Source organism: Octopus sinensis, linkage group LG5 (genome assembly GCF_006345805.1).
Source record: "Octopus sinensis linkage group LG5, ASM634580v1, whole genome shotgun sequence".
NCBI lineage: Eukaryota > Metazoa > Mollusca > Cephalopoda > Octopoda > Octopodidae > Octopus > Octopus sinensis.
The window spans coordinates 122,057,650-122,071,066 of NC_043001.1; the positions used below are offsets into that span (position 1 = coordinate 122,057,650).

At 37.6% G+C, this 13,417-nt stretch overlaps 1 protein-coding gene across 13 annotated transcripts in view; it reads left to right on the forward strand.

Moving 5' to 3' along the window:
- The window catches only part of LOC115211614 (protein tweety homolog 1-A), a 174,087-nt gene that overhangs the window by 94,774 nt on the left and 65,896 nt on the right, over window positions 1-13,417 (forward strand). For all 13 annotated transcript variants that reach the window (XR_004999185.1, XR_004999186.1, XM_029780213.2 and 10 more), the window contains exons 5-8: window positions 3,027-3,122; window positions 7,028-7,100; window positions 10,970-11,039; window positions 11,150-11,202. Coding sequence is in view for 11 of the 13 variants with exons in the window: in XM_029780213.2 (XP_029636073.1) it covers window positions 3,027-3,122; window positions 7,028-7,100; window positions 10,970-11,039; window positions 11,150-11,202 (292 nt within the window). In the remaining 2 variants the exon portion in view is untranslated. The remainder of the gene's footprint in view (window positions 1-3,026; window positions 3,123-7,027; window positions 7,101-10,969; window positions 11,040-11,149; window positions 11,203-13,417) is intronic.

Sequence of the window (13,417 nt, forward strand, 5' to 3'; positions counted from 1 at the left end):
CTAGTTTTTAAACATGAAATGACTCTGGAGGTCCACTAAAATAAAATAGTAATCAAAGGGTCCATAGATAAAACATGGTTGAGAACTCCTGTGTTAAAGAGAGACTTGGAAGAGATTTAACACTTGCTATTACCAGGAATGTGGCACAAGTGAATCCAAAGATAAAGCTTTTGGTACTTTGGCTGTGATTTTGAAAAACAGTTTTGAATATATCCACGAGAAGAGTATCTAAATGTTATTAGATACTTTAAACATAAATTTGAGATAGAAAGGTATAACAGACTGCCTAACAATCTGTTGCACACATAACTGTGGCTTTCCAGGTTACCAAGTATACTGCAGAATGCCACCTGCTATCCCATCTTCTCAAATTATGTATTCTAAATTATCTGATATCATTTACATGATAATCTCAGCAGTTAATTCATAATTTGATACAGTAGGTTATTTTTCATTGTAAACATCAAGCCATGGACACTTTGGTATGTTGAACTTTAGTAGAAGCTTGTAGAGATAAAATGAGAAGTAGAACAAAAGATTCATGGTATTTAATTTAAACTGGAAAAGCAGGTATTCTGTATATATTATTAGGTCACTCAAATGTTTATCAGCTAACATATGTCCTTTGTGTCCAATTTGTGGACACATCTCCCTCCCAAATTGGGGCTTATAACATTCAGTATCTTTTACATTAAAATCTTATTAGTTAATTCAGCTTTTAAAAATAGGAAGTTTTACCAAGTTGCAACACTGTTATTGGAATACTTTGTCTTAACTGCTTAATATTTACTTTCAAACCTAAATTATAATATCTGGTTTATCAGGTTAATAAATGCTTTTAGAATTAAGGAGTGTTTTACATTTAAATACATATTTTTTATATGTATATATTTGTTTTACATATAAATACATATCTTTTAATATTCTGAATATATATAAATTACGACTTGTATTTTTTTTTTTTACAGTTTTAGATAAATTCACACTGCAATTAGAATGTAGCTATGCTGGAACTTGAGGGATTTTTCATTGATTATATTGACACCAATGCAAATTTCAGTTTGGTGTTTATTTTAGCAATCTCTGGTTAAACATCACTAGTTTAAACGAGATAAGCATTAACACAAATCTAAATACATTAGCATCATCATCATTTTACTTTATTATGTTGGTATTGGATTGGGTGGGTCTTCTGAGTCACCTTCTGTGATAAGTAGGGATGTGCTGTGCCTCTTCTAACTCTGGTGTGTGTGTGTGTATGTGTGTGTGTGTGTGTGTGTGTGTGTGTGTTTGTATGTGTGTTTGTGTATGTGTCTGTGCTTCTCTGAAAATTGCTGGTGATATTTTTGTCATTTCCCCTGGCAAGAATTGTTCGCACACCAGATGTAATGCTTAGTGATATTTCATCTGTCCTTACATTCTGAGTTCAAGTTCCACTGAGGCTGACTTTGCCTTTTATCCTTTTTGGGGTAGATAAAATAAGTACCAGCTAAGCACTGGGGTCAATGCAATCTATTTAACTACTCCTGGGGTAACAGTATAAAATACATGCACCCCTCTGCCAAGCTATGTCAAGCCAATGTTGCAGGGTAGGTGCATCAAACCAGTATGACTTCAAGCTCAAATTCGTGGCCTCAGCATCAGACTATGGCTAGTGGAGGGAACATGCTGAGGCCTTTGTCCTGCAGTGTGCTATTCAATCCAGTTCCAATCCTCTCTCAACAAATGGGCTGCTGGCATTCCACTTTTGAAGACCTACAGAATTAAAAGATCCTTTACTTGAAAAGCAGGGAGAGTTAGTAAGAGGATAGACATTCAGTTTTAAAACCATTCTTCAATAAACTAATCATCAAGGTGGTGCTCCAGCATGGCTGCAGTCAAAGGACTGAAACAAGTAAAAGTAAAAGAATAACCCATGTTAAGATGGAAAAACAGATATATAAACGAAAACACACACACACACACACACACACACATTCATGCCTGGATGCATGCACATGTACACAGACACATACGCATACACCATGGGCTTTTGTGTTGTTTCTGTCTTCTAAATTCCACTCCCAATGTATTAGTCAACATGGGGTTCACAATAGAAGATATTTGCTCATAGTACCTGATGTTATAATAGAAGACCTGGGTGTTATTGTCGACAGCGATTTGCATTGGACAAAACACATCGCTAAAATTGCCAGGAAGGTTGAGGGTATCTTGGCATCACTCACCAAGTCCTTTGTGAGCTGCTCTCCGACTAACTATCGGTGGCTTTATATAGCTATGGAACGACCTCACCTGGAATTTGCATCACCGGTCTGGAACCCCTATCTTGCCCAGGATATTAATTGTCTGGAAGCTGTTCAGCAATGTGCAACCAAGAGAATACCCACCATTAGGCATTTGCCATATTCTGAACGCCTTACTTCCCTGGGCATGGATACATTGAAACTCTGATGTCTGGCAGCTGACTTCGCAGACACCCATAAAATTATTAACCATCTTACAAACAATAACTCTGAGCACCTTTTCAAACTCCACTTGTCTAACACCCGTGGACATGTTTACAAAGTCAGAAAACAGCACAGCTCCTATGACTTTTGGAAACATTTTTTCATGCTAAGAGTTGCTGAAGCATGTAACAGACTGCTGGCATCAGTTGTTAGTTGTCAGAGCACTGCATCCTTCAAACCTTCCATGCTTTCTGAGATTCACCAACACTACACCTGATTTTCTCCCCTCCATACATGCATGTATCTGACTCATACACTGTTCACTTTCCAGACATTTGTACATTACTGCATATGCTTTGTATGCACTTTTGACAAGTTGTGGTGCACCTGAGCACTGTATACAATATTTTCATTATTATTATTATTATTAAGATACTCTCTCAAACTGCTATCTAGTGTTATTGAACCCAGAATCAAGTAATTGTAAAGCTATCCTCTTAGCCACATGACTATGCCTTATTTTTGTTTCAGTTATAATTTTGCAATATTATGATTGATTGACATTTTAATTTATTTTAGGTGGATTGCTACTCTTTCGCTGTTCAGTGTTCATGCTTTAATAAGCCTCTTGCTGCTTATTGGGATGCTGACTTGTTCCCGTTGTTTGTTGATATTGTAAGTATTCACAAATAATAGAGTATTATAATTTGCTTGATGCTTTTGTAATGTGTAAATGATATATATGTATTGAAATCACCTTTAAACGATGCAGAGGGGAAAAGTTAGGCAAAATATGTGTGCGTGTGTGTGTGTGTATCATCATTTGTTAAATGCTTCTGTTATATTTTGGAAAAGATCCCCGCTTAGGAAATATTAGAAAGAAAACAATCTAAATGACTGAACACTTTTTTCTCTGTAATCTTGGGTTATTTTCTTTTTTTACATTTGATAAGGAGAATCTTTCCCGAAATATTATAGAAGCATCAAATAAATGATGACACACACACACACGCACACACACAAGCACACACATAAATTTGTGTTTGTTTACAGCTGTGATTGCTTATATAGTGTAGCAAGGGATATTGTTTGTTGTCAGTTTCTCCTGTCAACAAATCATTTGGTCACTTTGTGCATTTGATGCCACATATTGCATTAGAGATCTCTCCCTTGTGAAAATAATAAAATAAAAAAGAATGAAATTAGCATCACAAAGGATAGTTGGCTGAATACTATGCTTTAGAAAGCATATTTGTCCAACCCATGCAAGCATGGAAAAGCAGACATAAAAGGAATGAATAATCTCCAGTGTGCCATGAAGTTTAAAGAAATCAAGAACTACTGAGTTAGAGTTATGGAATTTTATCAGTCACCTCAATGAACTCTCAAGATTAATGAGTTGGGTAGTATGAGAGTTAATGTTCACTAGACCAGAAATAAGATTGGAATCAGTCTGAGTTCAGTGAAGGGTAGAACTATTAAATCACTGATTACATTAGCTATAGAATAGCAGTCAACCAGTTCCTTGTTAGTTTACTCAGTGTGGGCACAGACTTGGAAAGAATGTGTCACTTAGATTAGTAGCTTGTAATTAAACTTTAAGAGATATAAGGGTCATAAAAAAGTAATGTTTAGAAAACTGGTATGAAAATTAGGATGTTGTTTTAAAACAGAACTTGCTGTTGGAAATAAAGCAGTATTTTAACAGCTATGGTTATATATTTTTATTTATTTGGTATTGCATCATCATCATTATCATCATCATCATCGTTTAATGTGCGTTTTCCATGCTAGCATGGGTTGGACGGTTCGACCGGGGTCTGGGAAACCAGGAGGCTGCACCAGGCTCCAGTCTGATCTGGCAGTGTTTCTACAGCAGGATGCCCTTCCTAACGCCAACCACTCTGTGAGTGTAGTCGGTGCTTTTTACGTGCTACCGGTACAGGTGCCAGGGGAGGCTGGCAATGGCCACGATCAGTTGGTGCTTTCTACGTGCCACCAGCACAGAAGCCAGTCAAGGCGGCGCTGGCATCGGCCACGTACGGATGGTGCATTTTACATGCCACCGGCACAGGTATTGCAATTACAATTTCCATGTGAATAATAGCACTGTTGGTTACACAGCATTTTTGATGATGAGTGTTACATGGGACCTGGAAACACATGGTTGTGAAGCATTTTGCTATGCTTGCACCCAGGTGTAGGGTTAACCAAACAATGAAACAAGTGATTCAGTTTTAGTTTTGTATTAACATAAATTTACTATTTACTCTTTTACTTGTTTCAGTCATTTGACTGCGACCATGCTGGAGCACTGCCTTTAGTCGAGCAAATTAACCCCAGGACTTATATTCTTTGTAAGCCTAGTACTTATTCTATCAGTCTCTTTTGCCGAACTGCTAAGTTACAGGGACGGAAACACACCAGCATCGGTTGTCAAGCGATGTTGGGGGGACAAACGCAGACACACAAGCATATAACATATACACACACATACATATATATATACACACGCACACACACACACACACACACACACACACATATATATATGACGGGCTTCTTTCAGTTTCCATCTACCAAATCCACTCACAAGGCTTTGGTTGGCCCGTGGCTATAGTAGAAGACACTTGCCCAAGGGATTGAACCCGGAACCATGTGGTTTGTTAGCAAGCTACTTACAATGCAATCTGGATGTTAATATAGCTTTACGCAGACACCCAAAGTATGGCTAGTAATATAACTGAGAGTATTCTGTATTTATACTTTCACTTGGGTCATAATATAGTGTCTCTGCCTACATTGAGTGTGTGATATTCTCTCCACCCTCCCTCAGTGTATCTCATGAAGTGATCAACTACACAGTCGACCTTGGCAGAATTTGAACTCAGAACATAAAGACAGACAAAATACTGCTAAGCATTTCGCCTGGCGTGCAAATGTTTCTGGCAGCTCGCTGCTTTGGTTTGCCCATATATTACCATATTAAGTAGAGCTAGTGTCAATGGTGTTCTATTGTATGACTAGATAACTTTGTATTCCACCTTTTCACAATTGACAGAAGAGATTGTTTGTAGTCTTCTGAATGATTTCTTTCTTAACATTGTCTTAAGTTCTATGAGCTTAAGGTGTACAGCGCTTATGTGCATTACAACTCATTAGGAAAGGTTATAAGAGAGGACAAAAGGTAGATATTAAGTCAAGTAAAGAAAGACAGCAGAAAAGGCTGGAAGTACATGCACAGTACACAGAATAAAACAAAAAGCTGAAAAAGGGAACATTAAGAGTCTTAAAGAGATAAAAGTATGTGAGCATGTCTGGTGTAGTGTTGGCAAATTTCAGAAAGCATGGCGTTTTTGAAGGATGCCTTGCCCTGACTGTTTACTGCAGATGTGGGTAGTTGATTCCATATTTTGATTATTCAGAGTTTGTAAAAATGTTTCTGAAAATCATGGATTCTGTGCTAAGTTTTATGATTTCTATAAGCATGTCCATGAATAGTAAAGGTATTGAAATCAAACATTTTGTTTCAAATTTACTCAAAATTATTAAAACACAGGCTGGTTTTATTTTATTTTTTTTTCTAAACCAGCCTGTGTTTGAATAAGGTTAATTTTCATTGTTTCTTTCATTTAAATAAAGCTTCGAGCAAATCATTGTTTGATGTTTAGTTAAACTTTTTATGATCGTTTTCACTTTTACTTTTTCTTTAAGAGTTGCACACCCCAAATTTTTTTACCTACTTGGGTCATATTTATTTTCATTAAAGTCAAAAGCTAACATGCTTCTTCAATCAGCTTGTTTATATATGAGCAAAAATCTAAAATAGATTTTGTGGTGTAGGCTTGACAAGTAGTGCATGAGAAGAATAACAGTGCACTAGAGAGTTCATGAATATACTTTTAGCTTTGTTCCATGTTCCTTTGTAGTTTTTAGGCCATTATGTAACCCACAAAGGTGGCAAACTAACAGAAATGTTAGCACACCAGGCGAAATGCTTAGCAATATTTTGTCTGTCTTTACAGTCTGAGTTCAAATACTGCCGAGGTCGACTTTGCTTTTCATCCTTTCGGGGTCGATAAATTAAGTGCCAGTCGACTGGTCCACTCCCCCAAAATTTCAGGCCTTGTGCTAGAATAGAAAAGAAATGCTTAGTGGTATTTCGTCTGTCTTTATGTTCTGAGTTCAAATACTACCAAGGTCAACTTTGCCTTTGATCCTTTCAGGGTCGATAAATTAAGTACCAGTTGCATACTGGAGTTGATATAATTGACTGGTCCCACTCCCCTGAAAATTTCAGGCCTTGTGCCTAGAGTAGAAAAGATTATGTGACTCACAGGCATAGTACATAGTTGAAAAAGACATTAGTCTTTCTTCCTTTTTTTTTCTTCTTGAGGGAAAATGGCTGTTACTTCTAGCAATTCAATGGATCATACAGAGGTTCCCTAAATGAATTGTCTCAAGTGATTGATTACTAATCTTAACAACTGCTAAAAAATAATTATCTGTGTTAATGAGCAGCAGTAATATTTATCCCTGTCATCTTACATATTGATACTTTATTTCTTGTCTCCTTACAGCTGCGTATTGTTTGGGTGCCTGGCTCTGATGTTAATCTGGATTGGTGGAGGGCTTTATCTTGGAACTGCTGTGGTAAGTTACTCTTTATCTCTTTAAAGTATTTTCTATCTAAACATTGTAGACCAGGTCTCCTTTCGTTTGGTCTGATGTCTCCATCGAATTAATCTGATAATTATTTTGTCTGCTTTCATTTTAACCCTCTTTTTCTTTTTCCTCGCTCTCTCACTTTCTTCCTTTAAAAGTTTTCTTCTCCCTCCCTTATTGCCTTTCTCTATTTCTTCTCTCTTATCGCCTTTCCTTTATCTCTTCTGTCTTACCTTAATAAATCTCATATCTCTCTTCCACTGTCTCCTGTTGCTCTTCCCCTTGTCTATCTCCATTCCCCCCACTCTTTCCTCTTCACCCCCCCCCGTGTGTCTTCACCCCCTCCCCCATTGTTCCTCACATTTTCCATTTATTTCCGTTTTTCTCTATCTACACATCTTTCTAACTGACAGTAGTCCAATCATTTTCAAATCACATCCTCCCATCTTAAAAAAATGTAACATACATGGGATAAGTTACTTTTTGAAACACCAGTCTTCTTGAAACACTGGTTGTTCATGGTTGGAATACCTTTGATCAAACATTTACTGCATCTAGGATACCTGAGAGATCAATATATATATATATACAAAGCAGGAATACAAGCATTTTTATATGATTACTGAACACACTAAATATAGCAGCCAAATCTCCTTTAAATTATGCCCATTTGTCTTTAAAAAAAAGGAAACACACACACTCTCTCTTTTTTTTCTCTGTCTCTCTCTCTGTAATTCTGTCTCATAAATTTTGTCTTTCTCTCTTTTTCTCTCTCATACACACACTCTTTCTCCCTCATACACACTCTTCCTCTCTCTTACATACATACACATATACACTCCTACACTCTCTTTGTCTCTCTTTCTCCCTCTCTCATACACATGCACAGTATATTTGTCTTTCTCTCCCAGATACATACTTTCACTGTTGCAGTCTCCTATATTTGTCAAGCAGTGTAACATAATTAGATTTTCAACTGAGAATGTCACCACTCTTTACATTTACTTAAATGTCATTTCCCATGGTTCGTTGATGGAGTTTGGCAATCCTACAGATATTATGTCAGGATTAATTAACTATAATTTACTCTATTTCCTTTTACTTCATATCTTCTTCTCTCTCTCTCTTCTACATTTATGTCATTGCCTAACTTGCTAATCAAAAATGCATAGGTAGGTAACATAGGGTATGTCATGCCCTATACATATACTGTAGATTTTCTAAGGAAGTAAGAAGTCAAAACCTTGCAGCCATCAGGGGAAAGCCATGTACGTCAACACCAACATCAAAATAAAAATCAAATGGAAATTGTAGTTAAGGTACCCGTGCCGGTGACATGTAAAAAGCACCATCCGAACATGGCAGATGCCAACGCTGCTTGACTGGCGTGCATGTTGGTGGCACGTAAAAAGCACCCACTACACTCATGGAGTGGTTGGCGTTAGGAAGGGCATCAAGCTGTAGAAACACTGCCAGATCAGACTGGAGCCTGGTGCAGCCTCCTGGTTTCTCAAACCCCGGTCGAACCATCCAACCCATGCGCATGGAAAACGGACATTAAACAATGATGATAATGATGAGTAATTAGAAGTTCCATATGGCATGTCTAATCACTCCCATCTCCTCGTGTTTTTTACTACTCCTAACCACCCTTTTATAATGCAGGTAGCCCCATGCTTCTTTTCTATAGCAAGGCACCTGTGCTTGTCCCTCTCTCGTACTGTAATCCCACCAACATCTCTCCCCACTCTCATATACATCTCCAACTAATTTGAGGGGTCCTTTTTCTTTCCATGTTCTTTTTCCTGTCTTGTTAGTTACTTGGTGACCTTTCTCGTGCCATTGGCATGAAAAGTGCACTGAGTACACAGACTATTAAGAGATTGATGTGAGAAAGGGCATTCAGCTGTAGAAGCCATGCCAAAGCTGACACTGTAGCATGATCAGCTCTGTGGCTTGCTGGATCCTATCAAACTGTCCAACTCAAGCCATCATGGAAAACAGAAGATAAATGAGAATGAAAACATTTAGTGACATTATGAGCAGGCTGTCAGCAAAGGTACACTTCTTCATCATCATCATCATTTAATGTCCGCTTTCCATGCTAGCATGGGTTGGACGATTTGACTGAGGTCTAGCAAACCAGAATTTGATCTGGCAGAGTTTCTACAGCTGGATGTCCTTCCTATCGCCAACCATTCCGAGAGTGTAGTGGGTGCTTTTACATGCCACCGGCACGAGGGCCAGTTTGGTGGTACTGGCAACGGCCACGCCAAAATGATGCTTTTTACATGCCACCTGCACAGGAGCCAATCCTGCGGCACTGGTGATGACCTCGCTTGAATGTTTCACATACCACCAGCACGAGTGCTAGTAAGGCGGCACGGTAACAATCACGCTCGAATGGTGTTTACTTCATATTTTAGCAAATATAAAGAAGCAGTCAGAAGTCAGTATGCACTTGAAATGCATTTTTAAATGTCCCATTGGGCCTCACAGAGGCAAAGTGACCAAGTTCCTTTCGAGTGTTGGGCCTCACAGCAGCAATGAGACACATAATGTTTTTCTTTCTCTCTCTCCTATCTGTGTATATTTCTGAGTGTGTATTTGTGTGTATGTATGCATTAAGCACCAAAACAAGCATGATGTCCAGTTAGCCACACCAAATCATCAGCATCATAACAGCTGCACCCAGCTGTCTCATTCTGGATGTCCACCTCTAAAGAACTGGTGTAGCCCATCCAGCAGGTTTCTTTACAGTTTCCTTTAACCCTGTTTCACTTGCACAACTTGCATCAACTAGAATCTATAATATGAGACACTTGCCCAAAGTATGGTATTGAACCTACAACAACATGATTATAAGGTGAACTGCTTAGTCATTCGTGGCACTCCGTCGGTTATGACGACGAGGGTTCCAGTTGATCCAATCAATGGAACAGCCTGCTCGTGAAATTAACATGCAAGTGTTTGAGCACTCCACAGATACGTGTACCTTTAATGTAGTTCTCAGGGAGATTCAGCGTGACACAGTGTGACAAGGCTGGCCCTTTGAAATACAAGTACAACAGAAACAGGAAGAAAGAGTGAGAGAAAGTTGTGGTGAAAGAGTACAGCTGGGTTTGCTACCACCCCATGCTGGAGCCTCACGGAGCTTTTAGGTGTTTTCGACTTAGTCATTACCATATATTGCTATGTTATACTCAAGCTATGATTTGGTAAAAAAGGGCAAAGACTCACATCGGTCATGTATGACCATGGGATTGCACCCAGAAAGTTCCCTTTCGAGGTACAAGGCCGAGCAAGGTTGTTTAAGGAAGACCAGCAGTTGCCCATGCATAATAGCCTAGCCTCTCCATGCCACAGATGTTATCCAAGGGAAAGGACGATATAGCTTGGCACCAGTGAAGTTGCAACTCATTTCTACAGCTGAGGGAACTGGAGCAACAGAAAATAGTCTTGTCTTTCTCAAGAGCACAACACACAACCTGATCTGGGAATTGAACTCACTGTCCCATGATTGTAAGCCTGGAGATCTAACCACTGAGCCACACACCTTCACATTATGATTGTGAATCCTATGATTCAGTTATGTCTAAATTATCCATCTTATGGTCTTTTGTTTAATTTGAAATATGTAATTGGTAAACTTTACCCTTTACATTATTAACTTGGAGCTATAATCCCATGAATTACCACCAATTACTTAATATTTTTGCACTGAAGGCCTACTACCTTCAATAATTTTTACTTGATCGTGTTGACTGCAAAATATATTTCAGTTTGGTTGTGTATGTGAAATTTTTATGTTCCTATCTTTAAAATCTCAATTTTTATTTTCTTTCTCCTTTTCCCAGGATTTTGGTGACCTTTGCGTCAACCCTGATAATTATGTAAAGCAGCAAACCAGTGCAAACATGGAAGCTAGTAAGTAAATGATGATACTGTTGTCTTTATTTAAGATTGTATCATATTTTCTTAAAACTATATTAAGACAATATATCTGAGACAAACTGTATTTTTCTTTCTTTAAACAGAAGTCCTTAATGCTTATTTGAAATGCACTGATCTTCGAGAACCATTTGCAGAGGTAAGTGGATAGGGTAGTTCATTAGACCATAGCTGGAATCCATACAACCTATGGATTTACCTATTTCTGCCACATATTTTTAGAACTTAATTTATTTTCTCCAATTTCTATTTTTAATTCCTTCTACTTTGTCTATTTAAATATATATTCTGTCATATTTCACAATAAAATAAAATATCTATTTTTCTCTCTATATATAAACGGCAAAATGTGTGTGTGTGTGTGTGTGTGTATCCTTTATACAAATCCACAATTTTTCAGTTAGAGGGTTTGCACTTTCTACGGTCATTCAAAACCGTCGAAGGGTGGTCATGCACATCTTTACATTTCCCCAGTCACCCCGCAAAGCCATTATAAAATCAATAGAAGTGACTTTTTTGTGAATTTTCTATCCAAAACCCAATCAAAGTGCCCGAAACTTGATGCGCCAATTGAATGCCAGCTAGCTGTATGTGATTGGTCGGAGATTTGGACAGTACTCGCATGTATGTGCGCACACACGCAGCTGTATATGCATGCACTAGCACTGTGACCCGGTGTTGCCAGGTCATAGTGCTTGTTATCATTAAAATCTTTTTGCCAATGATCAATCTTAACTAGCTGACAACCACTTTTCTGCATAACTCTCTAAAGCCAAAACAGGAGTTTGAAATTGGCTGTCTTTAGTAACTCACGTATGCTGCTGGCCAGATTCTTTTAGCTGCATCATGTAGAAGACATTCTTGACATGAAAATAAAGCCTAGAATCAAGAGATCTCAAAATAAAATTGGCAGAGGCTAAAGTTCTAGTGAGTATGATATGACACAACTGCTATCAGCAAAATGTCTCAGTTTAATTTTCAGAAAAGAGATGAGGTGGAAAATATTGTTCACTTTCCAGACATTTGTACATTACTGCATTTGCTTTATACGCACTTTTGGCAAGTTGTGGTGCACCTGAGCACTGTATACAATAATTTCATTATATTATATTAATCTGACATCTGAGCTTGACACATCCCTGTGGCCCACTAGGTTCTGTCAAACCATCCAACCCATGCCAGCTTGGAAAACAGACACTAAAATGATGGTGATTTTTAATGTGAAGGACATCGACTAACATAAGTACTAATATGTGACAGAAAAGGTCAACAGACCTACTGACAGGATACAAATCACAATTACAATGGCAGGAAAAATGCTTTATAATATTTAATTTGATAAGAGAGACTAGAAGGCACTCTATAGAGTAGTCAGAAACATAGTTGTTTGGCAAGCAATATGTATATACTGTTTGTATCTGTCAGTGGGCTTGTTGCTCTTTTATGTCTCAAATTCATGTTTAGAGGGTTTGTCCTTTATTTTATTTCTTGTTGAACCGTAAAAATTAATACAGAGAGTTGCTGATTTGTAAAAAAATATAACATGTGACTTCATTGACCGAGGTTACCGTGGTCTTTTTCGTAGGCTTTTCTTTCCACGGGTAAACCTCACCTGTCCTCCCCATTACACTTTATATTGACATTTCTGTGATAACGATCCTTATTGATCAATTTCCCCCCCCTTTAAAAAAATGTCCCCCCCCCCTTTTTGTCCTCTTTCTTTCCTTTTACGATCCCTTTTGATCGAAAACCAAACCCCCTTTTTTACTCCCAAAAGAAAAACTCTACCTTGTAATTTGTCCTGTCTGTGTGCAGCCCTATGTGGCTAATAAAGAAACATTTTATTTCTTGTTTTTAAATACACATATGCACAAGTAAATGGACAATGTTAATTCTATGAACATCATCCTTCCCTTTTAAAATTTTACTCATGTAACTTACAGAAAAGAAAATAAAGAATTACGTTCAGTTATTTCATGGCGTCTGCTGTAATATGATAGTTGTTTCTCTGTGAAGTGCTTTTGTAAAATATTTTCATTCCTGCACAGAGCCATTTCCTTTCATTCATATCAATAATGTATTTGATAATGGCACGAATATTAAAAGAAGATGACACCCCTGCCCTGTTCTCCTCTCAAAAATTTAAAACGTTACATCTTAGTGACAACTAACTTGTTTGTGCTTGCATGAAACGATCTTTATTTACTGAATTGCTTAAAATAAATTTGCTTAAGATAAATTTTACTTAAAATAGATTTCCTTAAATACAAATGTACTATGAATTAATTTATAAGATAAAACAAAACAAACTGATCAATGAAAAACTTTCATATTCATGTAGTGAAATGTAGAGA